General features: G+C 38.1%; 7 protein-coding genes across 9 annotated transcripts in view; 3 read left to right on the top strand and 4 right to left on the bottom strand.

Annotated features, from left to right (window-relative positions):
* The window catches only part of LOC109582594 (alpha-protein kinase vwkA-like), a 2,072-nt gene extending 233 nt beyond the window's left edge, over nt 1–1,839 (bottom strand). Inside the window, exons 1-6 of the mRNA XM_019997398.1 lie at nt 1,754–1,839; nt 1,440–1,694; nt 1,181–1,384; nt 937–1,130; nt 748–877; nt 4–702 (exon numbers count right to left, since the gene is read on the bottom strand). Coding sequence (XP_019852957.1) covers nt 4–702; nt 748–877; nt 937–1,130; nt 1,181–1,384; nt 1,440–1,694; nt 1,754–1,822 — 1,551 coding nt within the window. The 5' untranslated portion in view covers nt 1,823–1,839. The remainder of the gene's footprint in view (nt 1–3; nt 703–747; nt 878–936; nt 1,131–1,180; nt 1,385–1,439; nt 1,695–1,753) is intronic.
* On the bottom strand, nt 1,827–6,657 carry LOC109582598 (Down syndrome cell adhesion molecule-like protein 1). 2 transcript variants are annotated; one of them, XM_019997405.1, is made up of 10 exons: nt 6,555–6,656; nt 6,005–6,340; nt 5,642–5,959; nt 5,265–5,588; nt 4,906–5,214; nt 4,537–4,860; nt 3,330–3,656; nt 2,970–3,269; nt 2,456–2,915; nt 1,827–2,274 (listed from the first exon to the last, which is right to left on the bottom strand). In XM_019997405.1, exons 1-10 carry the CDS (start codon nt 6,595–6,597, stop codon nt 2,013–2,015), a joined length of 3,003 nt encoding a protein of 1,000 aa, XP_019852964.1. In that variant the 5' UTR covers nt 6,598–6,656; the 3' UTR covers nt 1,827–2,012. The 2 variants fall into 2 exon arrangements, with proteins under 2 accessions (XP_019852964.1, XP_019852963.1); XM_019997404.1 differs by having other exon boundaries at nt 5,642–6,340; nt 6,555–6,657.
* A 32-nt stretch (nt 6,658–6,689) lies between these two features.
* Nucleotides 6,690–9,487, top strand: LOC100635525 (beta-glucuronidase-like). Its single transcript, XM_011406034.2, has 12 exons — nt 6,690–6,930; nt 6,980–7,162; nt 7,207–7,379; nt 7,430–7,665; nt 7,709–7,815; nt 7,868–8,008; nt 8,059–8,234; nt 8,283–8,432; nt 8,680–8,764; nt 8,866–9,075; nt 9,136–9,238; nt 9,291–9,487. The coding sequence occupies exons 1-12, from the start codon at nt 6,718–6,720 to the stop codon at nt 9,401–9,403; spliced, it is 1,890 nt and encodes a 629-aa protein (XP_011404336.1). The 5' UTR covers nt 6,690–6,717; the 3' UTR covers nt 9,404–9,487.
* Nucleotides 9,488–9,523: 36 nt separating this feature from the next.
* On the bottom strand, nt 9,524–12,375 carry LOC105312975 (uncharacterized). Its single transcript, XM_011406033.2, has 10 exons — nt 12,157–12,375; nt 11,883–12,037; nt 11,344–11,640; nt 11,189–11,285; nt 11,027–11,141; nt 10,793–10,857; nt 10,636–10,739; nt 10,139–10,576; nt 9,957–10,088; nt 9,524–9,911 (listed from the first exon to the last, which is right to left on the bottom strand). Exons 1-10 carry the CDS (start codon nt 12,356–12,358, stop codon nt 9,714–9,716), a joined length of 1,803 nt encoding a protein of 600 aa, XP_011404335.1. The 5' UTR covers nt 12,359–12,375; the 3' UTR covers nt 9,524–9,713.
* Nucleotides 12,376–12,530: 155 nt separating this feature from the next.
* LOC100633639 (coiled-coil domain-containing protein 84-like) lies at nt 12,531–14,714 on the top strand. 2 transcript variants are annotated; one of them, XM_003387041.3, is made up of 10 exons: nt 12,531–12,744; nt 13,207–13,370; nt 13,479–13,577; nt 13,624–13,690; nt 13,738–13,806; nt 13,864–13,907; nt 13,952–14,109; nt 14,175–14,277; nt 14,323–14,373; nt 14,425–14,714. In XM_003387041.3, exons 1-10 carry the CDS (start codon nt 12,535–12,537, stop codon nt 14,537–14,539), a joined length of 1,080 nt encoding a protein of 359 aa, XP_003387089.2. In that variant the 5' UTR covers nt 12,531–12,534; the 3' UTR covers nt 14,540–14,714. The 2 variants fall into 2 exon arrangements, with proteins under 2 accessions (XP_003387089.2, XP_019852965.1); XM_019997406.1 differs by having other exon boundaries at nt 14,318–14,373.
* On the bottom strand, nt 14,666–15,877 carry LOC100633767 (outer dense fiber protein 3-like). The gene is made up of 6 exons (XM_003387042.3): nt 15,768–15,877; nt 15,541–15,651; nt 15,361–15,474; nt 15,208–15,318; nt 14,927–15,160; nt 14,666–14,848 (listed from the first exon to the last, which is right to left on the bottom strand). The coding sequence occupies exons 1-6, from the start codon at nt 15,829–15,831 to the stop codon at nt 14,715–14,717; spliced, it is 768 nt and encodes a 255-aa protein (XP_003387090.2). The 5' UTR covers nt 15,832–15,877; the 3' UTR covers nt 14,666–14,714.
* Nucleotides 15,878–16,014: 137 nt separating this feature from the next.
* LOC100635398 (hypoxia up-regulated protein 1-like) lies at nt 16,015–22,295 on the top strand. Its single transcript, XM_011406032.2, has 23 exons — nt 16,015–16,251; nt 16,315–16,346; nt 16,395–16,473; nt 16,530–16,659; nt 16,705–16,729; nt 16,781–16,857; nt 16,917–16,989; nt 17,108–17,163; nt 17,214–17,318; nt 17,387–17,529; nt 17,701–17,817; nt 17,864–17,998; nt 18,046–18,128; nt 18,184–18,230; nt 18,293–18,378; nt 18,666–18,853; nt 19,824–19,962; nt 20,015–20,066; nt 20,143–20,601; nt 20,658–20,913; nt 20,996–21,419; nt 21,692–22,049; nt 22,111–22,295. Exons 1-23 carry the CDS (start codon nt 16,123–16,125, stop codon nt 22,203–22,205), a joined length of 3,288 nt encoding a protein of 1,095 aa, XP_011404334.2. The 5' UTR covers nt 16,015–16,122; the 3' UTR covers nt 22,206–22,295.
* Nucleotides 22,296–26,364: the final 4,069 nt, after the last annotated feature.

The raw sequence follows: 26,364 nt of genomic DNA, 5'->3' as shown, positions 1-26,364 counted from the left end.
AACAGGTAAGAATTCCAGTGTTTCCAGATGAGCTGGTCTTTGCTTGTGAGTGTTAAACTCGCTTGCATACGTAGCTGCGATCGTTTGTGTCTCCAGCACCTTCATTAGAGAATCAAGACTTGGTCTGTCTTCTTTTGGTTTCTTGAGTACAACTTGTCGACTGTTTTTAGTATCATATCCTCTATAGACCAGTGACTCACTCCCTTCAGCAAAAGGTGTGGCAGCTATTTTAACAGAGAGCGAGACTGAAGGGCCCTCTGGTTTGAAACCTTCTTGTAAATTATAAAGTGATTTTGGTCCAACAGGTGGTGTCTTTTGACCATACTGAGGCAGCAGTGAAGCCCAGTTTGGCTCTGTTGGATCTAAAGTGCCACCAATTTTCTTTCGTGCCTCATTTGCAAATACACTGGCAGTGACAGATTTATGAACGGCACTGGTAAGCTCATCTGGCTTTGTAGCATCAACTTGACGAATAATGAGACGTTGACTGCTCTGACTTTTAAGAGATTCATTGAATATATCAATCATTTTATCAGTATTACTGCGATTGATGTAAGCGAACCAATATTGAATATCATGATGAACAACCTTAGCCATCATAGATTCATGAGTAATGCCAGCAGGATCACCATTGGGATAATCATCATCTCCACTATGATACTGGGTACCATGACAAGGAGCATCAGCAATATGCATTAGAACCTATCGTATATAAAACATTAAAAGACAGATCAGTTTACAAAATACTTTAGTAGCTGATGGACGCCAGCTAAGATTAGAAAGTGTAACTTTGAGAGCTCCCATTATATCTTCTGGTGTATCCTTTCCTCCACTTGCTTTAATAGGATCCACAAAAGTATGGAACTGAGAAAGAGACCTAGTAATGAAGACAGCAATCAACAAAGTATGCACATTATGATTGCTAGCTAAGCTAACTGTGTAAAGTCAACCCAAGTTGTTCTGGTTGACGAAGGTTGATCATAGTCAGTGTATCGGACAAATGAGAATCTTATGTCACATCCTTTATAGTGTTGCTCTAACCCATCCCTAACATTCTTTACATTAGCCTTAACACTTTCAATCCAACTTCTCATCGATCCAGTACAATCCATCATAAAACATATATCAATCTACAGCAATTAACATAAAATTAAATACATAAATAAAATTGTATATTTACTTGTGGTGCTGTTATGTTGACAACAATTCCAATCTTCATGATAAAGACAGTGTCTTCCTTGTTAATTCCACAATCCTTAAGAGTCCTTCGTTTACCGTGAAGACACTCTTCAACTGGTTTCTCTTTAAATTGAAACTGATAATCCACCAATGACTGCTTCATGTGCTGTTCAGCAAGAGCCTTAAGATCAGTAATACTGTAAGACTATGACAATAAGAGTTAAGTAATAATAATACACGGTAGAGTTTAGGCTACATACCAGTGGTTCACTTGATGGTATTTCTATGTCATAGATTTTTCCATGAGGATCTTGTACGTAAAGCTTCCAGGGAAGATCAATAACAATGACAATAGTAGAGCCGGATTTGATAGTAGGATAACTGGACAATGTCTTCTCATCTTTCAAAGGAGTCCCTGAGCCTCCCCTGAAGTCAATGAATAACTTTTGTCTGTGTGGCGGGAAATCAGCTCTTTTAGTGTGTAGTAACCTCTTAGCATCCAGTATTGTTGCATTCTAATGAAAAGCATTACCATTATAAATGGATAATAGGGACTGTTGCTTTAATTAATTACCTTTGATATCTCAATGGTTTCAGTGAAACCAGTCAGACCTTTAAACTTCAGTAATAATTTCTCTCCCATCTTCTTTTTTCTGTGCTGTTCTCTGAAGTAACAGTGTCCTTAGATACACTGGATTATATAGAAAGTAAAGGGGGTTTTCCTGCTTAGTCATTATGCACTGACTCAGCAACACTTAAAATAACATTCTACAATAATAATTTTAATATTGTGGTTAATTGTATAAATCTATTATTAGGAAAAACTAATCAATCTAAACAGTAGATTCGATTCTAGTTAATTCAAAGGGACTAGGGATATCGGTAGGAGAGGACAAATACGTACAATCTTGCCGTCCCTCTTGTCTTCCGTGACATAACTGTTGTATTGTATCACTAGACACATAGCGTTGCTGTTGGCGGGTAGATTGTTCATTAGGTGCAGGTGCTCCCAGTGGAGCAGGGAGAGTAGGCCTTGTGGTTGTTTGGAATGATGTAGTAGAAGAGTGATCATCACTGGGCATTACAAAGGACATTCTATGCGTTATGAGTATGTGTGTGTATAAGAGAGAAAAGAAACATTATTGTAAAAGTAGTTTGTCATGTTGACATAAGCAGTATATGGTTAGTATGGGGCTTGCCCTGGTGATTCCCCAACAATTAGTAGACAACAGGTAGTGTTGATAGTAGTGGGCATAGTGATTGTATGTTAACTTACCTCTTCTTATATTTTTGTTTATAATAACAGACAGTCATTGCCAATACAGAAATGATTACAATACTCATTATCAATAGCACAGAGATTGGAGCAATTGTGTATAGGGTCAGGCTAAACAATTGGCTTGTGCCTTCAGCAACACTTGTTCCTCCTCCTCCCCCTCCTCCTTCTCCTCCGATCTCATCAGTATAAAATACAATCATAGTACTAGGTCCAGCTCCAGCTCCATTGAAAGCAGCTAAACTACAAGTATAGCTACTATTCAATGACAGCTCATTCACTGAGACACTCGTTGCATTAGTGGTAAGATCATGGAAGAGACCAGTATTATTGAAACATTGAAATCTATAGCCAATGATAAGACCATTTGCTTTCACAGGATCTGGTGATGACCAAGCAAATATGCACAACTTTTTTGTCAGCCAATGAAATGAGAAATTGAGTGGAGGTCCAGATGGAGCTACATGTATAATATGTACACAAAATTATTATAATCATAGACATGTACACATACCTGCTTCATTGGTGGTGAAATCTAATACATCACTTTTATTGGTCCCGACAATACTATTAGCTATAACTTGTATAGTGTACTGTGTTGCTGGTAGTAGATCAGTTAGCAATGCAGTGTAGAGTCTATTGTCACTGGATTCATTGACACTAATGGAATAACTCACGCCACTCCCCACTTCACTATATTCTATAACAAAACTAGTTGAACTATAGTGAGTATGACCTTCCCAGTCAATTTGAATCCAATGACTACCAACGCTTTTTAAATGAACATTTTGTGGTTCTACTGGTAGCAACGAATCTAGATTAATGAATAATTCAAAAATAATATTATTTGTAATAATGAAACAGGATTCACTACCTATATTGGTGTCATCAGGTCTAGCTCTAGATACACTACTGATAATCCCTGATCCATTGACCATCACTTGACACACTACACTGGAGTATGTTGACAGAGTCTCAGTCTCAATATATTGAGAGTACACTCTGCCACACTCGGTAGTGTCCATGTCAGATATGATCCCTTCGAAAGCCTCTCCTCTAGTAACAATGTACAGTCTCTCATTGTGTACTATCAGCCAGTCAATCCTAATGCTTATGTCCTCATGTGGTTTCTCAAACTCAATGAGACAAGTCATTCTCTTGTTGTCAAATGATGCTACTGCTGTCACTATTGGACGAGGTGCTATGGAATTAGATTAAAAATGACAGTTATAGTTACAAGTTATCTGTGCCTAAACATCCAAATGTAGTTATATTGCTTATAAAATATTGAGACTATACAAAGCATTGTACACATAATCACACTATTAATGATTAATGAACAGTTATCCCAGGGTTTGGCATATATTATAGTGCTCAGATTCTCGTCAGTGGATTTTTAAATTTGCTTTAAAATTTGACAAATATTCCATACTGGTATTTTGTTAAATTTCATCAAACATGGCAAGAATAAAATTTTTAAAAAGTTATGCAAAAATTGAGCCAACTATAGTACAGAGAAATTTTGCCAAAAATAACTAGGAAAGAATTCTCCATTTTAATAATTTTTTCTGATATATATACATGTATCTATGTTGTGTAGCAAGTTTGAGCTAATTTTGATTAAACTTAAATTTTTTATGAATTTTTGAAGTTACTCAAAAATCAGGCTAAAGTTACTGTACCATAGTACAGTATCCTTGGCCAATTTTTGCCAAAAATGACTAAGAGAGAATTCTCCATTTTTATAATTTTTTTCTGATATGTATACATGTTTTTATGTTGTGCAGCAAGTTTGAGCTGATTCTGATTAAAATTAAATTTTTAATGAATTTTTGAAGTTACTCAAAAACTGGGCGAAAGTCCCTGTGTTATTGTAATACAGTGTCCTTGGCCAAATTTTGCCAAAAATTACTTTTAAAAAATTTGCATTTTAATAATTTTTTCTGATGCACATACATGTTTTTATGTTGTGTAGCAAGTTTGAGGTGATTCTAATTAAAATTAGATTTTTAATGAATTTTTAAATTTGCTCATTCAGCATGCTTTGTTGGAAACCCATAGCTAAATAAAATAAGCATTACCTTTAAGTTTTAATTTGACAGAAGCTGATCCTTGTGTACTCTGTGTTGCTCCAAAGAACCTATCAAACGTTACTGTACACAAGTATGTCCCTCCATCAGTGATCTGAAGTGACTCAAAAGAGAGGACTGACGTGACGTGAGTAGTATTAGATAAAAGAGATGAAATGTAGTGAGAATGAAGTATGACATTATCTCTTGTCCAGTGTACTGCCAGTGGCATGACTTGCTCATTAGGTCTAGTACTAGTGCAAGTGAGGTTATACTGGTCACCTATGGCAGGGGCTGCTGATGATGAAGGTAGTGTCACAGAGATGGTAGAAAAATCTAAAAATGACATGTGAAGATTATCATTAATAAAAAAGTACTTACTGCTGCTGCTCAATACATTGAGATAGTACCATTCCTCACTCATTGGGGATCCATTAATTGAAACAATGCAGTAATACAACTCTGAGTGAAGAACTGATTGTAGCTCCAGTACACTTTCATAAAGTGTGTTAGTAAGAGCATTAGTATAGTAGCGATGGTTAGTACTGATTGACCCAGTGTTAGTCTCCCATGATATGCTAACATTAGCTTTTCTATTAGTCTGTACTGTGCACAGTAATGAGGCATCACTCCCAGCGATCCATTTAGTATTGGACGGTATACTTCTTGTCTGTATGCTAAGAATGCGTGCTATAAAATTTATTAAAAAAATAATACTCTAGAAATATTTCCCTACTTACTTGGTGTTAAAATATTAATAGAAGCAGTTTTTGTTAAAATGGTATCGTATTCTTTCATTTCTAGTGAAGCAGAGCAAATGTATCTTCCTTCATCTTCTTGGCTGATCCCATTGACAAATCTTATCCTCAAGCTTGTACTATTATGTGTCTTCATGGGCTGCCCTAACTGTACATTATCAACTGATTTCACTAATAGTCCATCCTTTTTCCATGTTAGCTTCAGTGTCCCATTGACTAACACGAGAGCCAAGCATGTCACACTATAAGATGAAGAAGGAGTGCTTGGCTCATTGGAGAGTATTGTTACTTGAGGAGTGGGTTTACCTACAGCAATAATAATAATTATAAATTACTTTTGAAAAATTGATGGAACTCACTTTCAATGCTCAATCCAGTGGTTGACCCATTCAAACTGAATATGCTAGTTCCATACATTTCAGCATTGAATACACAAGTGTATGCAATCCCAGATGCTGGAAAAGGCTCTGTGACTTGTAGAACACTGTTTACTGTTGTAGCATTAACAAAGAAAGTTCTAACATCATCATTGTTCTTCTTCATTCCATTCCTGTACCATTCCACTCTCACTTGTGGAGATATGACTGCTGGTAAATGCAGGATTGAAGTAACAGTAAAAGGTACTTGAGCATATAGTGAAGTTGGTGAAACTGATAACTCAACAGTTGCTTTGTTACCTATAGAATATGTATCATGCAAAGTGATATCAGAAATTTCATTACCAGATTCCTCCACATTTATTTGATAATATGCAGCTTGAGTGGAACTACCATCAACAGTTGTCGCAAGGCAGTAATACCAACCGGAAAATTGGACAGTGAGTACTCTAAGATCAATACTTGACTGCCATATATGTTCTTGTAGTCGATAAGGAGGAGATAAGTGTATACTGTTAGTGACGTGTTGTAGTGACTGCAAACTCTTGAACCATTCCACAGTTACAGTGATGTTTGGAGAACTTGTTGTGACAGTGCAAGTTAGCACTACACTGCCCCCAGAGTATAACTGGATCGGTTGATCGGGAATACGATGAATACTAACTTCAAGTTCAGCATTAACTGAAATTAGATTTAAAAGACCAGATTAATATACAGGCAAAATATAGGGCATAAATCTATTCATTTTCATTTCAAGTCAGAAACTGTCTTCCAACTCAATAGATATTACAAATTGCAAAGTCAGAATCATTCTTTGCAATTTTAAGCTTTTAAAAAACTTTACATAGCATATGCATAGGCCAGAGGAGTAAAAATTACAGAGTCATGGACTCACTTCCTTTCAGAAGACATAGAAAAAGAACAAGAAGTGGCTTCATTTCTTACCTACTCGCTTGATAGTGTGGGCGTAAGTAAATAGGTGCGGCAAAGAAACGGGAAGTTGTTACAGGCAACCACAATTACAATACTTTAGTGAAGTTACTTTACTACTACTTAGAATGGCTCGTAGAATGGCGAATGCTCCCTCGCTTCTTCTTGTTGTCACTTTGTTAATACTTGTTAACAACTACTGTGAAGGCCTCCTTTATCCAAAGGACTCCTCTTCCAGACTTGTTAAAGACCTGGATGGGATATGGCACTTTAGAATAGACAGGTCAGAACTGAGGGATGAAGGATTTAAAGAGAAGTGGTATTCCCAGGCTTTGCAATCAGTAAGTTTCAAAATGATACACATAAAATTGTCAAACTTAATATAATCAGACAGGAAAGACTATTTTAATGCCAGTCCCTGCCAGTTTCAATGACATTACTCAAGATCCTAGCATAAGAGACTACGTTGGTTGGGCTTGGTATGACAGGAACTTTTGGGTACCCGATTCTTGGTTAGACGGGAAAACCCGCGTAGTGTTACGATTCGGGGGTGCTCACTACTACACGATAGTGGTAAGGGCACATGTGTCATCTGTCTCTTAGTTTATAACTTGTAGTGGGTCAATGGTAATGAAGTGATGACACATGATGGAGGTCACTTACCATTTGAAGCTGATATTGCTGGACTCTTGGATAAAGGACAACCAAACAGAGTGACTGTTGCTGTTAACAATACACTTGATGCTCATACTCTGCCCCCAGCTGCAATTACATTTCATGACAACCCTCGGTAAAACAACAATTTATTGTTTTGCTTTTTAAAATGTTGCCATGTCATAGTTATTCTTATCCTTACTACTCATACGATGGGCAATTTGATTTCTTTAATTATGCTGGTATTCATCGTTCAGTAAAACTCTATACCACTCCCAAGGCATATATATCTGATATCAGTGTTGTTACTGAACTGGAGGAAGATGGGAGTGCTAGCGTTGCATATACAGTAATGGTAGGAGGAGTAGAAGGAAATAATGAAGCAACTTATGAAGTCAGTCTATCAGGAGTGAAGGATTCAGGTACTATCATACTGCTATTGTCATCCATTAATATAATATGTAGGAACTGTAACTGATGGACTTGCTAAAGGTACTCTTAAGATTACTGATCCTACCCTATGGTGGCCTTGGACTCTTAGCTCTACTCCTGGAGCTATGCAATCATTCCAAGTATTAAACTGTGTTATTTGATTATAGTCTTCTACATGCTGTGTATTTGCAGGTACAGATCACTACTGGTGGTCTTACTGATGTTTATAGACAATCTGTTGGTCTGAGAGAGGTTAAAGTGACAGAGGATCAGTTTCTCATTAATGGCAAACCCTTTTACTTTCATGGTGTCAGCAAGCATGAAGACTGGGATGTAAGACAAATTGAAAGCAAATGATATAAAGTGTTGTTTTGAATACATAGATACTTGGTAAAGGCATAAACGATGCTCTTCTCATGAAGGACATTAATTTACTTAAGTGGATGAATGTGGCTGCTTTCAGGACCAGTCATTATCCTTATGCTGAAGAAATGCTTGACCTCTGTGACAAGGAAGGGATTGTAGTCATTGGAGAAAGCCCTGCAGTTGGATTACAATTGTAAGGAGGAAAAGCACAAATTTTATCAACCTTTTATCATTATAATAGAGAAGATAATTTTGCTAATGTGACTCTACACCATCATCTTGAGGTAATGAGAGAAATGATTACTAGAGATAAGAACCATCCATCAGTTGTGATGTGGTCAATAGCCAATGAGCCTCATTCTGACCTTCCGGTTGCTGAGAATTATTTCAAGTACGATTGTAGACGATAATTTTAGATATTCTTATTGCAGGCGGTGTATAATGAGGTCCTCATAATTATTTAAAATTCAATTCAAACATTGACCATATGTGCTTATGCAATTTATTAACAAAATCGAAGTGTACATCTTACTAAAGGCATAAAAATAGGAATGTTGATGCTCAGCTGTTTTTGCACTGTTATTTTATACCCTATTCTATTGAGGGTATGAGGTTGTCAAAATTTTTGTGTTCTGTAGAACTGTAGCCTTTACCACACGTGACCTGGATCCATCAAGACCAATCACTTTTGCCTGCAATCAAGCTTACTATTCTGATAAAGCTGTGAGTCACATAACATTTATAATGTGTTGCACGAAATAGTCTTTTCATAATAACGATTGCCTTCATGAGCTAGTTTGTCTCTATTTTTCAACTCCCTGCAGAACCAGTTCATGGATGTCATAATGTTGAACAGATATTTTAATTGGTATGATAATAATGGAAGAGCTGACACAGCTGCTGATCCAATGCGCTATGAGTTACAACAATGGAGAGAAGTGCATAAGAAGCCAATCATGATATCGGAGTATGGAGCTGGAGCAATCGCTGGATTCCACAAGGACCCTCCAGTCATGTGGACTGAAGAGTTTCAGGTATAACTATCACCAACTGCTTATTTTTAAATGAAGAATATTCTCTTCCTATTATATTAGTTGAGTGCAATAATGGATTACTGGCCGGTTTTTGACGAGTTCCGAAAAACTTTCTTCATCGGAGAATTGATATGGAACTTTGCCGATTTTCAAACAGCTCAGGGTAAGGTGGAATTTTTTTGAAGTACTAATTCTGTTTATATTCTTTCATGCAGCTGCTGGTAGAGTTGATGGTAATCGTAAAGGACTCCTCACTCGTGAGAGACAGCCTAAACTAGCTGCACATGCTGTCAAGCAACGTTATCTGTCTTTATGGCAAGGAAATTAGAAAGTACTGAAAAAAAAAATCAAAACTCCTATTGTTATCATGTTTCTTGTTTTTGTTTCTTATATATATCTAAGTAAGTAAAAATGTGGCAGCGTTTAGCATTATTTGAAACACAACCTCTAAAATGATTGAAAAGGTACTGCTGAGCCAACAAAAATATACAGTATGTATTATATTTAAAAACTATAATAGCAATATTCCTAAAATGTCACAAACAAACATCATAATATATTATTATAGCAAGATATGTACAAGTGCAAAAGACAAGAGAGCATATAATTATGTGATTTTCTTGACAGTATATGGTATATCACATTGGTGGTGTGATCTTATTGTTATCTTGAGCGTGTGGAGAGACTAATAGACTGGCAGGAGTAGGAGAAGCAGAAGGATGAGAGGAGAGTGGTATGGCCTGTGTTGTGTGAGTTGTTGTAGCAGAGAGAGCGTTCTGAGCCATCATGAGAGAATTAAGGAGAGACATTGCTGCAGATGCAGATAAACCTGATGACTAAAGAAAGTGTAAGAATTTTTAAAGAGTATGACATGTTAATACCTGAGGAGGAGGGGGTGGGGCTGGAGTGTTGCTATTGGCGATGGTAGCAAGTGTTTGGACAAGAGAGTTCATAAGAATAGCCGCTTGACTGTTTGGAGGCACAAGCTGAGAAGACTGACCAGAGGCAGTAACCTATATCAGATACGAATGATTAAATAAATCATCTACTAAGAGAAACATACTGGGCTTTCATTAGCGACCACTGGACTAACAGCAGAAGTACTACTGGGATTGTTGTTGAGTTGAGAAAGAGAAGCCAGGAGTGGGTTACTGGTAAGGGTCTGAGCTAAAGACACTAGCAGTTGTGACGTATTAGTAGTAGGAGGAGGAGGAGGGGGAGTGACTTGAGTATTCAAAAGACTCTGAGCTAAAGGATTAGAAAGAAGAGAGCGAGCACCGCTGAGTGCAGTAGATGAAGTATCAATCCCTAGCTGAACCATCTGAGCACGAAGGAATGTATTCTCTTTCTCTAAAACTGTTATCTGGTTCTGTAGGATGTGAAGTGCACTGGCGGACTTCTCGGCTAGTTTAGCTGTTGCTACCAGCTGCTCGTTCTGCATAATGAGTTCTCTCACATACTCTACAGTCTTCTCCAATACAGTACCTTTGCTGTACACATACTGGAAGGAAAGAAGAGGAGACTCAATATGATGCTATAATGTCCTTTACTCCTCCTTACCCCAACAATATTTCCATTAGATGAGTCTTTCTTTTGACAGCCTGGGACAACCTCAGCTAATATCTTGATCAGCTCATTGATACGATCTCTTCTCCTTCTTTCAACTAAGATGAAAGAAAGGATTGTTATCTTATCAGACATAGAGAGAGAGACTAACCTTCGTTGTGAGTCTGTTTACGAATTAGTTCTTTGTGTTTCCTACCATCATCTGATATGGGAGAACTACAAGAGACAAATTGTTAAGTCTAGCTCCCAAAGTGATAATTTATATCCATATAGGAAAAACCATGATACATTTATTATGTACCAGGGTTGGGGCTGATTACGATTTAACGATTACATTTATTATGTACAGTAGATACAGTACTACAAACATTGTTTAACGACTTACGCTAGAGCACCAGTAGAGAGACGAGGCATTAATGGTCTTTGAACCTGTCCTTGCTGCATCACCTGCAATAACTCAGCACTGTTAGTAGTGGGTGGTATCATCACATACAACGGACCTTTAAGACATTATAATAATAGGATTAATTCTTATTATATCTAATACCTCCGGTCCCAGTTCCATCACCAGGTGCCTGCATATACTGGCCCCCACCAGACAGGTCAGGATGTTGATGTATCAGTGATTGCTGATCAGTAGGTACCTAAAATTTTCATTAACGAATATTACATTTTAGTTTATGTACCTATACATACACGTACCTGTAACATCCCTTTAGCACCAGCCATTAGAGCAGAGAAATCAGGAGTCTGAGAAGCCACCATTGAAACTGGAATGTCTTCCACAAGAGGAGCTTGTACAACGGGTTCGGCAGTAGAGAGGTTTGTGACCATTGTGCTAGACATCGAAGGCTCATCTTCATCTTCCTCTTCCTCCTCCTCCTCATCTCTGAGGTGAGCAATCATCTTGTGAACAGGTATAGCTGCTCCTGATGACGATGAAGCCGTTGTTGTAGTAACAGGAACAGACGATGGTAGTCTTGAATCAATTGTCAATATCTGATATAAGAGGTTAAAAAAATACTTTCAATGTACGATGGTATTTCATTAAGATTCTACTGATCGTTATCTCCTTTAAAGTTGAAAGTTACTAGCGCCATTATGCTATCATCACCATTGAAAAGAGTTTAACGTAATTTCGAAACGTGTAAAGAATGCAAACATTCCTTTACACTTCCACACAATTGTACATCATGATCATTATTTTTATCATCATTTATATTTTTATTATTATTACTTACTCTTGGCTCTATCGTGATTGAAGCAGATGTTAAAGTGATGCCACTTTCTTGAGTTGGCGAGCCTCCATTTCCTTCCTGGCCCGTACTGTTGATCTCAATCTCAAAGTCGGACTGAGGAACTGGAATAGGACCATCACCGGGATCACCCCCTACATCTAAAAAAAATTTTTTTAGATGATAAAATACACCCAATTCACACCTTTAAGAGGCATCAAAAACAATTAATTATGCATAAATACTTTTGACAATAATAATTATTATAGTTGTTGCATACAAGCAGTCGTTGCTCGATCTTCTGGCTCTCTCTGGACCCAGTCCGTGTGTAGGCTGAGTATACGGGTAGGCGAGTCGCCGCCGCCTAATTTCAACCTCTTAGACTGGTGCAGGTCCTCTGGATCATCTCCTCTCTGAAGATACTCGCCACCTCTTCCTCCATTCTCATCAGAAAAGTCACTCCCATCGCCGCCACGACTCATAGTCCTGGAACCGCTCCTCTTTCTCTTTGGTCAGTCAAATGTCACGAGATAGGTCACAAGATTGACAAGAAGAAGCAGCAGCGCAATGGCGGCTCCTCTTATGGCGGGGCTAAGTCACGTGATTGCAAAGTGTCACGTGACTCTTGGCGTTATGGCTCTCACGTGTTCAACACGTGATGGATGGGGCTATTAGTTATAATAATTATAGGCGGGGCTATAATAAAATGGCCTCCAAGAACAAGAAAAAAGAAAAATCCAAAACAAAGGACGACTACACCTTTTGCTCTGTTTGTAGAAAGAACCATAATGACAGAAGGGAAGGACACATATTTTCCAAGAAGCATCAAACCGAATTGAAGCTCATTCTTGACAAGTTTAATAAAAAAGTAATGTATCATCAATGATTTATAATTAGCACATTTAAAGGGCCAGGACACATGCACGGAAGCAGGTCATCTTGAAAAACTGGCCCGTTTTTCAATTTCAAGATGACATCATTAATGATGACGTTTAGTGGCTGCGCTCCTAATAATTAAGGCAAAATGGCTACTCGAGTGGCTACTTGTAAATATTCCTGGTGTTTCTTCACTAAAAAGAGTATCTTAGGGTGGCAAAAGAGCTAATTCTGTTCGAAAGAAGTGTTCTACAGATGCCTACTCCTGGTTCTGCGACTGATTGCTGTCTCTACTCTCTACGCGTGTCTAAACACATGTCATAACTATTAATTAATGATCTGTTGCACCATAGATATTATACACGGATATTGGGTTGCACGCCCAATTTAAGGTTTACTTCCTCTACAGTAACGTGTGCATTCTATTTCCGTGAACGTGTCCCTTTAATTCCAGGTACATAGTGCTAGGTGTCTATTGCAAAAGCCTAATATTGTTGATGGGGATCTTGAGCCTGGCATTACAGTGTGGTGTTACTCCTGCCAAGAAGAGATTAATAAGCACATATCTGATGGTTTTACAACTGTAGAATGGGGCGGATTGCTAGAACACATGACTAGGTAATGCAACACAATACTTTATAGCAATAGGGATTTGTTGTTCTAAGCGGTCAATATGCAAAGTATCCTCATTGAAAATTAGTAGAATAATTCCTTAACATATAATAGTGAGAGTCATCATAAGAAAACCAGATATTACTGCTGGGAAAATGGTATCAAAAAGTCACAGATGCAAAACTTAATTATCTACCAGGCAGAGCTGGATAAGTAATGCGTACTATTTACTGATGTACATGCGAGTAGTTATTTTTAGATTTAAGGAACTTGTTGCTGAAAAATTAGACAAACTTAATGCTAACAGGAACAAGAGACTCAAAGAGGTTTAGTTATGTATTCTACTGTCTTTTATTGAAGGACTCTTTTATAGTCTGCTAAGGAAATAGAAGAGGTAGAAGAAGCACAGCAAAAAGTTGTAGCAGAAACAAGAGTTCAAAAGGTTTGTTTCATGAGAGATAATGCATGCACCATTAATATAATATGATTTTTATTTTAGCACTTTGCATCATCTGCTTGTGCTTCTGTGTCGGATAAAATTCAGTAAGTTTTTTTTAGTGCTGTTCATTTACTTTGATTAACCGCAGAGTAACAGCTTCAAAAAGAGGCAATATTCACACTGGAGCTACACCACCTTGGTTACTAAATGATGATGAAGATGAAGAAGAAGAGAAAGATAATCATCATGGCGGTATTTGTTATAAGCATCCAATCGGTCCATCAGAAGATGATTTCTTACATTGGAGTAAGTATAACGATCTTTTACAAAAGAGAGAGAAAGAGATGACGTTTTTTGTGATAATTTTGTAGGAGATCAACATGGTAAAGGGAAAAGAAATCCTAAACGCATTGGTGCCAACTTTCATAGCAATCTCAGAAAATCAGGTCAACTTGATGCAGATAATCCCAAATGGTAATTTTTAGTTTTTATTGTGTCTTTAATTTTATCTTAGTATAGGCTTCCATCTTATGGCGGAGTGTGGAATGCGGGACCTCGTTCTCATACAAAGTATGTATTTTAGTTTTATTGTCAAGAAGTTGATTTCTTTTTATTCGAAAGAATGGAATTTGAAAGCAAGCTTTATCAATCATCTCAACAGACTAAAGAACAGACTATTCCTCTTGTTGTACAACCCTATGTCAGTAAACGTAAACGTCCTTATCCAGAATCATAGAATAATTATTATGTGCATATTATGATAATCTTTATTTTTATGTAATTATCAAGTATCATAGTTAAAATAAAATTATGTACTATTATAGAGTTAGACTACAGCAATACAGCTTCTATGGTATTAGCATTAGAGACAAATCATTATAGTTAATGGTTTGTTTTATCCTTCTTTATTATCAACGGACCTCCAATATGAGCGGAGTAATGAACTCTGAGTGCCTGATTCCCATAGAGAACCTTGGTGCTTGGGTCTTGTTCAGGTAAACTCTTTCAGGGCTATAAGCGCCTGGACCAGGCTTCATTGTGGCATCTAAAGACATTTGAAGATTATCATAGACACAATTAGCAGTACAAGTGTATATGCTGCTGTTTGGTAGTATTCAATTACCTCCTGGCATGTAGCTCCTTCCAAGCATTGAATATCCAGGAGCCCTAGGTGTATATATGTTTGGTGGTATGGCATTGTAGCAACCAGGCCCTGGTGTCTTTGCCAGATCTTCTGAGAAACTTCCAGTAATGGGACGAGACGCCATTGAATAAGATGCACTGGCCGGCTTGTTTGGTATCTTGTGGCCCAAAAGACATGGAAGAGTGTAAGAACTGGGTGATGGAGTGCTATCCCCTGGTTTAAAAAAAGACATTGAGCATTGCTTTAAAAGTGCATCTTACTCTTCCTATATGCTGTTCGCCTTCCCATTGAATAAATGGGGGCATGTTTTTCCCCTTGTGGGTGTACTTTTTCAGGAGAGTATGCACCAGGAGAAGGAGTCTTGAATGCATCTGAAATACAAATGAAAACATGTCATGCATTATTGACTTAACTCAGATCCTTTTGTCTCCCTAAGATAGAATAAGAAGGATTACCATCACGACCATAGCGAGAGAGCATTGGGTCAATAAAATAGATTGGTCCAGGGCTGGTTTCTTTTCTAAACACTATAATTACAAATGAAGTATAGTTACAACCATACAAATGCATTATAAATCTCATGCACAACAAACTTGAGTTGCTAAGCCTTTTTCCGAATGAATATGCAGGCATGGCTTGTTTAGTCATATCATGTGTCTCGTGACCACAACATGGAGGTAATTTATACCTGCCTGGCCCAGGTCCTATCAATGATGACAGCAATGAAGTAAAGCATTATGTAAATAGCATAAGGCTGAAAGTTCTACTGTGGCAATTGTTTGACAAAACTGTGCTGCAGGATGCATTTAAGTATTTTTACCTCTTTCCCGAGCTGCAATCATGATTGGTTTAGTCTTCTTCTCCGAATCTTCTACCATTGCCATAAAAGCCTTTGGTGCGAAATGCTGCAGACCTTTTAGCACCAACTTGTTTATGTTGCCATGCAACGTGGGAGTGCATGCACTAAGATAATAATTAGTGCTGATGACCCGTAAAAATTTAGACGGGCTGAGTCATCTTCAAAATTTGGCCGTTAACCCGCAAGAATTATACCGACTGACTTCGACCAATCAGTGTATGACAAAACACATGGTTGGGGCGAATATTGAAAACCACTGAGTTCAGTTTGGTGTAAATTGTGAAAAGAAGAAAGAGAATCTCAGAAGGAGAGCAAGATGTTACCCAGATTGTTACTTTTTCTGGGTTTACTGATGGTTTTTAGTGGAGAGGAAGGAAGAATGGTCCAGGCAGCTGTCATATCCATTGATTTTAGTAGTGAATGGTTTAAAGTAGCTTTAGTTAAGGTATGTATTATGTGACTTGTTTGTATGTGTATGTATAATATTTAACTCATTACTTTATTTTAGCCTGGTGTACCAATGGAAATTGTATTGAATAAGTAAGTTAAGATTTATTTAATAACAATTGTATTACATAAAATATAAAGAGAGTCAAAGAGGAAGACAGCAGCTATTGTGGCTTTTAGAAACGAAGAGAGACTATTCTCAGATCACGCTTCAACTGCTGTATGTTCCTATTCGTTGTTAGCTATAATTCATCACCTATTATCTTCACTCCACAGGCTGTTAAATATCCAAAAAGTGCTTATTCGTATCTACAATTATTGATCGGTCTATCGTATGACAATCCACTGGTTGCCAAGTACAAGGAATGGTTTCCTTATCACGATATTAGAAAAGATGAAGAGAGAGGTTAGAGGAGGAGGAGTCTTAGTATTAATTTATTATTTTATTTAGGTACTATTCTATTTCGTCATGATGAGTAAGCTCTAGTGATTATCAAGTAACTATTGTTATCGATGAATTATTATAGGAACACTGATTTTACTCCTGAAGAATTGCTTGGGATGTTGTTCAATCATTCAAGGGAATTGGCACAAGACTATGCTGGTAATACTTACGTACATGTACATGTAATGGTTTTAATAACTCTTTTGTCCTTTTTCTAGGAACCAATATAAGAGATGTTATCATTACTATTCCAGCTTTCTTTAATCAAGCACAGAGGAGAGCTGTAATAAGGTCAGCAAGTTTATGCTATTATCATTCATTGTGTATGCCAACAATAACATGCCACACAATGGAGGGAGGCTTGTTCACTTTTTGCATGGAAATTTTTACACTCTCCTTTCTTTCCCAGTGCTGCTCAGCTGGTCGGCCTTAATGTCCTTCAATTAATGACTGATGGAGCAGCTGGTCAGTATTGTTTGAAAAATCTTGTTGGTTTGATTTTATTTTATTTTCAGTGGCTCTTAACTACGGTCTCTATAGACAAGCGTCTTTCAATACGACTCCATTTTACATAATGTTTTTTGATATGGGATCTACCAACACTATTGCGACCATAGCAGGTTAGTGTTGCCTCTCTCTATCTCTTCTCTATTTGTATCTCTCATTCTTTACTCTCTTACTAATGTAGAGTTTAAAAAGACTCAGGTCAGAGAAGGTTCTCAGGCTCACATTCATCCTCAGGTTCGTGTCAAAGGTGTCGGGTTCGATAGGACGTTAGGCGGACTAGAGATGGAGATGAGACTCCGCGACCACCTGGCACAAATATTCATGGTAGGAAGAGAACTACTGTACTCTTAATTAGCACCTCTTTCAAACTATTTTGAGTGTCTCTCTAATTGTCTTCTCTTTTTGTTTCCTCTTCTATCTCCCTCTCTCTCTCTCTCTCTCTCTCTCTCTCTCTCTCTCTCTCTCTCTCTCTCTCTCTCTCTCTCTCTCTTGTAGTCCCAGCATAAAACTGAAGGTAAGATTACAGAGTCTCCTCGTGCTATGGCTAAGCTACTTAAAGAAGCAAAAAGAGTCAAAAAAGTTTTAAGTGCCAACACAGAAATATACTCACAAGTACGTGGCACTCAAGTCGCAAACATAAGAGTCTTCTTCTCCTTAGGTTGAAGGATTGTTTGAGGACATTGACTTTAAGGCAAAAGTGACACGCGTCGAATTTGAGGAAATGTGCTCTGACTTGTTTGATCGGTTAGCTGGGCCTGTTGAGCAAGCTCTAAGAGTTGCTGATATAACACTGGTACATTGTTCTTTTGTTATGATGTCACATGACTCTCACATGTTTAGGGTGAGATAGAGTCTGTGGTACTAGTTGGAGGTGGTACTAGAGTACCCAAAGTACAGGAGTTACTACTGAAGGCTGTCAAAAAGTATGTTTATTTACATTATGATACTCATTGTTGACCCTGGAGTATTTCATTGTAGGACTGAGTTGGGTAGAAATATCAATACTGATGAGGCAGCTGCTCTAGGTAATTGATTAATTAAGTTGTATTAAAATGATTTTTAAAAATAATTTGATTGACTATTACAGGTGCTGTGTACCAAGGAGCTTCACACACTAAGTTGTTTCGAGTGAAGAAGTTCATAGTTAAAGATGCTAATGTGTACCCTATACAGGTAACCAACCACTAGAGTAACATGACTCCCTCCTATTGTTGTATCCATGCAATCTCTTTCCTCTACCTCCTACTCCTCTACCTTAGGTTTCAAGGGCTATAGATTTAGCGGATATATAATTCACTGTATTAATTTTTTGTGATTTTATCCCAAATTCGAATTTCTCACATCTATAAGCAACTAATTCGAGGAATTTATTTTTGGGAATAGTAACACAATCTGCAAAATATATAGCCCTTGAAAAAAGGCACAATCTCTTTCCTCTACCTCTTACTCCTCTCTCTCAGGTTTCATTTGATAAGCAGAATACTGACGCTGAAGGGAAGCCATACACAAAGAGTGTCACTCGTACTTTATTCAGTTCTGGTAATCAATATCCGCAGAAGAAGGTCCTGACGTTCAATCGGTACTCTAGCGATTTCAAGTTTGATGTTTTTTATGGAGACGTTGATTTTCTTAGCCAGCAGGAAAGAGAGTGGGTTTTGAGATAGTAATTATCGTTGTTATAAGTTAAAGTGCATGTACCTCACCTATAATTACCTGGATTCTAAATAAAGTACCTGTGTTTAAAAGAAATATTCAAGTTTTAGTCCATACTTTTTATGCTATGCAAAATTGTTACAAAATTCTTGAGCTATGGACCAATCCTGTACTACATGTATATGGTCCTTGACCAGATTTTTGTGACTTTAAAAAATTAATAAAAATCCAATTTCAATCGGAATCAGCTCAAACTTGCTACACAACATAAGAACATGTATATGCATTGGAAAGAATTATAAAAATGGAAAATTCTCTCCTAGTCATTTTTGGCGAAATTTGGCCAAATACCCTGTACTATAGTACAGGGACTTTTATCCGATTTTGGAGCAACTTTAAAAATTCATAAAAAATCTAATTTCAATCAGAATCAGCTCAAACTTGCTACACAACATAAGAACATGTATATGTATCAGAAAAGATTATAAAAATGGAAAATTCTCTCCTTGTCATTTTTGGCGAAATTTGGCCAAATACCCTGTACTATAGTACAGGGACTTTTACCCAATTTTGGAGCAACTTTAAAAATTCATTAAAAAAATCCAATTTCAATCGGAATCAGCTCAAACTTGCTACACAACATAAGAACATGTATATACATCAGAAAAAACTATAAAAACGGAAAATTCTCTCCTAGTCATTTTTGGCAAAATTTGGCTCAAGAAAGGAGTAGAGGGTCTTTGCCCACTGACAAGAAGCTTTTACCAGATTTTGGAGCAGCTTAAAAATTTGTAAAAAAAATCCAATTTTAATCAGAATGGGCTCAAAACTTTATGTAACATAAGATCATGTATTTGTATCCGAAATAGAGTTTTCCCTGAGTCACATGTCCTGGTGTCCATTTTTTTAAATTTTACTATTTTGTGTAATCTTTACCATGTATGAGATATTTCTTCTCCTACTAGGTCTGTTGGCCATCATAATATCACTGAAGTTCATTTGGGTGAAATAGAAAAGGCATTATCCGATAATCCTGAGGGCAGTCCAAGTGGCATTAAAGTTCACTTTAGGATGGATGATAGTGGACTCCTAGCACTGGACTCTGTATGTGTATCAGTTATATTATCCTTTTGTTGATTTGTGTGTGTGCTCTTAGGCTGAATCATTGTTTGAGTATCCTCAATTAGAAGAAGAGTCAACTTTTTCAAGTGAGGACATCACCTTTTTTATTCTCTCTCTCTCCTCTTCTTTATTTTCAGTATTCAATGTTTATTATTTTTTCAGAATTAAAGAATGCTTTCTCTAATCTGTTTGGAGGATCAGAAGAGGAAGAAGGTAAAAATAAAACTGAAGGAGAAAGCAAAGAGACTGAGACTGGTAAAGAGGAAACAGGAAAAGAAGACAAGCCTACAGGAGAAGAGACATTGAAGGAAGCAGACAAAGAGAAAGGAGGGGATCCACCAACTGAAGACAAAAGGGAACAAGACTCTGGAGAATCCAATAAAAAAGAAACTGAAGCTTCGAATGAAGGAATGACTAAAGAAGACACGCCCTCTGATTCTGATAATGACACACCCACTAAAGGAGACACAGCCTCAGATAATGACACAACAGCCAAAGAGGATATACCTTCGGATAATGATGACACACCCACTAAAGAAGAAAGTCCATCGACTGATGATGACACACCCACAAAAGAAGACTCACCTGATGATAAAGGCACCTCCTCTGATGATAATGAAGGTATGTACATGTATATTTATATTTTTTTTTATTATTTATTTTAATGTGTGTAACAGAGAATGTTCCACCATCACAAGAAGAAGAGGAGGAAGAGATAAACGAGCCAACCGCACCCGCTAGTAATGCCAGCACACTCAACGTCTCCTCTTCAGTTAATGGCACCAGCCCTAACAATGCTTCAGCTAATGCTACAGCTAAGGAAAGTAAAGACACTGCAAAGATGAGGACGGTCAAAGTTAATTTGACGTCAGTTGTGACACAGCTTGACCTACATGACCTATCTGATAAAGGAAGAGAAATCTCAGTAACAAAGTAAGATAGAAATTATCACCAGACTCGTATGAAGTGCATTATATTTTTATGTTTGATGCTCTTTATACATTATTTTTTTTAGATTAAAATGGCTGCAGCAACGCGACGAAGAAAAGAGACTTAACGAAATGGCAAAGAACACCCTCGAGTCTCACATATTTGAAACTCAAGACAAAATGTATTCTGAAGAAGTGAACATTCATTCGACCGAAGAGGAACGCTCGTCGATACTTGATGCACTGAAGACTACAGGGGAATGGCTAGAGGACGATGGATATGAAGCAGCAACTGAGATCTACCAACAGAAGTATCGTGAGCTCAAGAGATTGTCAAGGCCAGTCTTCCGTAGGCTGAAGGAAGCTTTGAAACGGCCCAAGTTAATCCAGGATCTTATTATTGGTCTTAATCGATCCTACGCCATGATACTCTACATGAGGAATATGAGCGAAGATATCTTTACTGAAGTGGAGATCAAGACACTTGAAGACTTGACTATGGAAACACTGGTAACCAATGCAATAATCTGTTTCTAATGAATGCTATCATGTACATGCATTGCTGGCCTTTTAACATGGCATCATTCCTGATTCATTACTCTACTGAGCATGTTCTGGGCATGCTCTCTTAATACATGTATGTACAGTAGCTGATTCATCGTATTAAAATTCATGCACAATAAATAAAATACCAGATCAACTGTTTATTATTATGAATTTACTGACTCAATTCATACTTGCCAGTTGCCACGTTGTCCCTTTTATTATTAAATTATTTTTAGAAATGGTACAAAGAAACAGAAGAGCTTCAGAATAGCACCAAACCTTATGAAGATCCCATCATGCTCTGCTCTGATATTGAGGACAAGACTGCAAAACTAAGCAGAGAAATGATGTACCTTGTAAACAAAGCCAGGAACTACAGACCTCCTAAACCTAAAACTTCTAAAAGTAAATCCAACTCAACTAAAACGGAGTCGGGAAAGAATAAGACAAAGACGGCTGATCCTGAGGATGTGAGCAATACAACGGAGTATCCTAGTGACAGTCCTGGTAGCGATGATACTCTTCCTCCTGATTTTAATGAGGAACTACCACCTCCTCCAACTGATAGTGAAACGGAAAAGGAGCCTCCTTCAAGTATGCTTGATGTACACGTATAGTATAATGAAATTATATTTTCCTTTTAATTTTCTAATAGAAAATGAAAAGGAGAAGGAAGAGTCATCAGAAGAGCCTGAAGTTTTAACGTTACCGCCAGCAGCAGATGGTGAAGAGGCTCATGGAGAACTTTAAAAAAATTTCAACTCATTGTTATTATCAAGTTATTTATTATTATTGTTCTTTTTTAGGATACAGGTTTTTCACTGTACTATTTTATATTAAAGGGAGGGATTTTCATCTGCTACTATCGATCTACATTCTTAAATCTAAATCTAGTTCTGTTGTTATTATTATTATTCATGAATCATTCCTCCTCTTTACAAATTTATCCTGACATCTGCAAAGGGCGTGTCTCCATTCTCCTGGAAGGATGAAGGCTTTGCTTTTAGTTGTTCTAAGCTGTCTTGCTGTATTTGCAAGGGGAAAAACAGTCCACGTAACAGAGTCAAGTATCCAGGACGTGCTAGATGATATATCTAACTCCACAACCTTTCAGTTCAGTGATGGAATATTCCATCTAGAAGAGACAAGAATAGATTTTCTGTCTGACATTGCATTCATTGGTAGCTATGCAACTATCATAAGATGCTCTGATGGAGGTGGCCTGTATTTCTTCATGTCTGAACGGATCACTATACAAAGCATAACTTTCCAAGGATGCAACATGGAAGTGACAAGCACCAGCAGAAATTTTAATGTCACCAGCAGCTTCCAGTACATGACAGTTCATGCTTCGCTTTATTTTCTGTTCTGCTCGGATGTTACCTTGGACTCAGTTGCCATTAGTGGTCCAGGCTATGGTCTCATTCTGTACAACACAATAGGCAGCAATAATAGCATTACAAATTCTTTTTTCACTTCAAATGGAGGCTACCCCTCACCAATAGGTGGTGGCGTAGTCATAGAGTTCTCATACTGTGATCCAGACGAGCCTGACTGCCCAAGCAAAGGCTCGTCAAACATTGACAGTTCACTTGTGTCAAACGCTCAATATCAAATCAGCCAAAATGATTTCAATAATAACACTGCGTCACCCTCATCTTTCATCAACCTTGATCCTTATCCTAGTACAGGCCGGGACTATTTTGGTCTTGGAAGAGGAGGTGGTCTGAGTATTATCTTCAAAGGAAATGCCCTCAATAATACTATTAATCTACACTCAAATACATTTAATCACAACACAGCTCAGTTTGGTGGAGCACTTTACGTATCTTTTGATGACAATGCAATGAATAATAGCGTTGTCTCGTATAATGACACCATCTCGGGCAACGGAGCTTTTATTCCTGATGCATTTAAAACGTTTATCCCTCCGCTAGCAGAAGGAGGTGCTGCAATGTTTTTGTATGGTTCAGAGAATAACAGCATCAGTTTGAGTCTTACTACAATTAGTGGTAATGCTGCTACTTCATTTGGTGGAGGAATCACGGTCAAATCGATGATTAAGAAAGTTTTTAATGGTGATCCAGGGAAACTGACACTTGATAGAGCTCATATGACAATGAATCAAGCACCACAAGGAGCTGCTATGTTTCTCATTCACCTTTACCCTTATTCAACCCCCTTAGCAGTAGTCCTCTCAGACTCTGTCTGGGACTATAACAGTGTAGATGATGCATGTTCCTCTCCATCGGACACCGGTTGTTCTGGTATTGTATACACACGAATGCTGCCACTAGTACTGTCTGGAAACTTAACTACTTTTATGGGTAATAGGGGATCTGCACTGGATGTTCATCAAACTGAGATAAGCGTATCAAGCCAGGTGTTAGCATTTACTGAAAACACTGCTGACAATGGGCCAGCTATACACCTCAGTAATTGTGCTAAAGTCATTGTATCTCATGACATCAATCTCTCCTTTATGGGTAACACAGCTTACTTCTCTGGTGGGGCTATATATGAGACTGGCTGCAGCCTCAGTAGTCTATCATACACTGGGGTAGGAATAGCACAATGCTTCATACAGTATATTGATGAGTCTATACATCCAGACAACTGGAATACGAGCTTTTTCTTCAGTGACAATATAGCCGGTAAAAAAACAAACTCTATATATGCCGACTCGTTGCTACCGTGTGCCTGGACAAATAGCGAGTCTCCTTTGCTGACAAAAGATGACATAAAAAAGACATTCTGTTGGAGAAACTGGTGGCATTACGATGACAGTGATTCTGAATGTCAGGAATTTATACAGTCCGGGCCAGCATATATCAACATTACTTCAATGATACCATTAATATTTGCTCCTGGTCAGCCACTAGCCCTCCCACTCAAAGTATACAATAACTATGACCAAGAGGACACTCAGGAAGTTAAGATTTGCATCGAATCTGGCTTTGGCTCATTTCTGACTTATCCTACTGATGCTCCTGACTGTATTAGTGCTCAAACTTCAGGTCCAATCCCTCTCATCCTATACTCTGAACAAGCAAATGTGGATAGCACCTGTCTGGGCTTTAAGAATAAACGTGCAATGATGTCTATATCAACAACTAGCCGACCATCTCTGAAATCTCTTGTTCCAGTTAGCTTTCAAGAGTGTCCCTTGTTCACTTATTTCAAATGCCCAGAGTGTTATGTGACACTTGAGCCTGACATTGGTTTAAAGTGTGTTGATAGTGCAACGTGTCAACTCACTCAAACTCCCTGTACACTCAACTCATCCCTGACTACAGTGTCTGGCTACTGTTGGAGCAATACCAGCTCTACTGATAATACCTCAACACTTAACTCAATGGTTGGCGGTGGCTGTCCTTATTCATACGGGCGGACACTACCTTGTCAAAAAATAGATGATTTTAATTCGACGTATGCTCCTAACATGTGTCCTGGGAATAGAGAGGGTAGGCTTTGTGGACGTTGCTCTAGTGACTATCAAATGTCTTCAAACACGATTGATTTCCGTTGCATCAAATGCCATCATGGAATAGGCTGGTATATACAGTTAGCCATTGAAGTGTTTGCTGTGACAGTACTAATCATACTCATTGTTGGACTGAGCATTAGTCTCAACGCTGGTGGGACTAATGCATTCATTTTCTTTGCTCAAGCAGTCTCCATCAAATACCCGGGACTCTCTTATCCCTCGTGGGTATTTGAGATTGACAACAGCACCTCGCTACAATACAACAATACCATAGTGAGAGGGTTCACTCTATTTTACAGCATTGCTAATTTTGAGATCATCACTCCTCTCCCTCTCCCTCCTCTCTGCCTCTCTGATGACTTTATGCCAATACATGCAGTCCTATTGGACTTTATAGCAGCCATTTATCCCCTACTGTTACTGGCTCTCCTCTACTCCTTGGTACTCATGAACAGTTACAAGGTAAAGCCGGTCGTACTAGTCACAAAGACCATCAGTAAACTCTGTCGTTGCTCGAGACTCAAGTTCAAGCTGTCCCTAATGGATAGCTTTGCCACTGTGGCTATCATATGTGCAAGTAGGATCATAGCTACTTGCTTCAAGCTACTCAAACCATCCTTCATGTACTCAATGTCTGGCCAATGGGTTGGTACTGCTTTCTATTATGATGGAACGCTCGATTATTTTGGTCCTGGTCATATTGAGTATGCATCAGTAGCATTGCTTATACTAATAGTATTAGTCCTGATACCATCAACAGTGTTGCTCTTCAGTCAGTGCATACAGAGATCGCTGGAGAGGCGACATTACCATATAGAAAGGCTCAAGGCCCTAGTGGGTACATTCAACAGTTGCTTTAAAGATGGGGAAAATGGGTCTTTTGATCTCCGTTTCTTTGCCGGGCTGTATATTTACCTTCGAGTAATCCTAAGACTAATGTACTTATTTCATGAAGCAAAAGTCTTGCTAGCACTCGAGATTGTTTTTAGTATAATAGTGGCACTGGTCTTCATCACTGTTCGCCCGTACAAGAACGATATATTTAACACTATGGATGCAATCATATTCCTTTATTTAGCACTCCTGGCCGGCCTCTCTGCTACAGGCTGGGCATGGCTCTGTTACAAAGGACTCCTCTATCTACCGCTGGTCTTTGTACTGGTGTACGGTCTATTCATGTTATCAAGGAAGTGCTACTTGAAGTTTTGTGCAGCAAGATGGACTCATCAGTACAGCATGGTACCGGTTATTCCACAGGATGACTCTAGTTCTGATGATGACGATGAAAAAGAGGGACTTACTCCTCGGCTCGTCCTTGCTCCCACGCCCACAAATTCAAATGACACTCATGAAATGTTTGCTGATCGTCTGTTACACCCAGAGCGATACAACTAGGACGTCAGGAATAGTTTTACAATGCTG

This window comes from Amphimedon queenslandica, unplaced genomic scaffold, assembly GCF_000090795.2.
Source record: "Amphimedon queenslandica unplaced genomic scaffold, v1.1 AMPQUscaffold_13373, whole genome shotgun sequence".
In the NCBI taxonomy this organism is placed as follows: Eukaryota; Metazoa; Porifera; class Demospongiae; order Haplosclerida; family Niphatidae; genus Amphimedon; species Amphimedon queenslandica.
Note: the sequence above shows the minus strand (reverse complement) of the source record. Positions and strands in the feature narration are given on the sequence as shown.

Bases quoted from the DNA above. Each gene is read 5' to 3' on its own strand.
- LOC109582598 (XM_019997404.1), bottom strand. From the start codon at position 6,597: ATGAAGCCACTTCTTGTTCTTTTTCTATGTCTTCTGAAAGGAA. The intron at 5,215-5,264 runs GTAAGTAGGGAA...TAAATTTTATAG, and splicing joins TATTAATATTTTAACACCAA to CACGCATTCTTAGCATACAG. The intron at 2,916-2,969 runs GTATGTGTACAT...TTATACATGTAG, and splicing joins TTTCACCACCAATGAAGCAG to CTCCATCTGGACCTCCACTC.
- LOC100635525 (XM_011406034.2), top strand. From the start codon at position 6,718: ATGGCTCGTAGAATGGCGAATGCTCCCTCGCTTCTTCTTGTTGTCACT. The intron at 7,380-7,429 runs GTAAAACAACAA...GCCATGTCATAG, and splicing joins ACATTTCATGACAACCCTCG to TTATTCTTATCCTTACTACT. The intron at 8,765-8,865 runs GTGAGTCACATA...AACTCCCTGCAG, and splicing joins CTTACTATTCTGATAAAGCT to AACCAGTTCATGGATGTCAT.
- LOC105312975 (XM_011406033.2), bottom strand. From the start codon at position 12,358: ATGAGTCGTGGCGGCGATGGGAGTGACTTTTCTGATGAGAATGGAGGA. The intron at 11,641-11,882 runs GTAAGTAATAAT...CTCTTATATCAG, and splicing joins CAATCACGATAGAGCCAAGA to ATATTGACAATTGATTCAAG. The intron at 11,142-11,188 runs GTATTAGATATA...AATGTCTTAAAG, and splicing joins TGATGGAACTGGGACCGGAG to GTCCGTTGTATGTGATGATA.
- LOC100633639 (XM_019997406.1), top strand. From the start codon at position 12,535: ATGGATGGGGCTATTAGTTATAATAATTATAGGCGGGGCTATAATAAA. The intron at 13,578-13,623 runs GTAATGCGTACT...AGTTATTTTTAG, and splicing joins TACCAGGCAGAGCTGGATAA to ATTTAAGGAACTTGTTGCTG. The intron at 13,691-13,737 runs GTTTAGTTATGT...ACTCTTTTATAG, and splicing joins GGAACAAGAGACTCAAAGAG to TCTGCTAAGGAAATAGAAGA.
- LOC100633767 (XM_003387042.3), bottom strand. From the start codon at position 15,831: ATGGCAATGGTAGAAGATTCGGAGAAGAAGACTAAACCAATCATGATT. The intron at 15,652-15,767 runs GTAAAAATACTT...CATCATTGATAG, and splicing joins GATTGCAGCTCGGGAAAGAG to GACCTGGGCCAGGCAGGTAT. The intron at 15,161-15,207 runs GTAAGATGCACT...TTTTTAAACCAG, and splicing joins GCGAACAGCATATAGGAAGA to GGGATAGCACTCCATCACCC.
- LOC100635398 (XM_011406032.2), top strand. From the start codon at position 16,123: ATGTTACCCAGATTGTTACTTTTTCTGGGTTTACTGATGGTTTTTAGT. The intron at 17,164-17,213 runs GTCAGTATTGTT...TTTTATTTTCAG, and splicing joins AATGACTGATGGAGCAGCTG to TGGCTCTTAACTACGGTCTC. The intron at 18,379-18,665 runs GTAACCAACCAC...CCTCTCTCTCAG, and splicing joins CTAATGTGTACCCTATACAG to GTTTCATTTGATAAGCAGAA.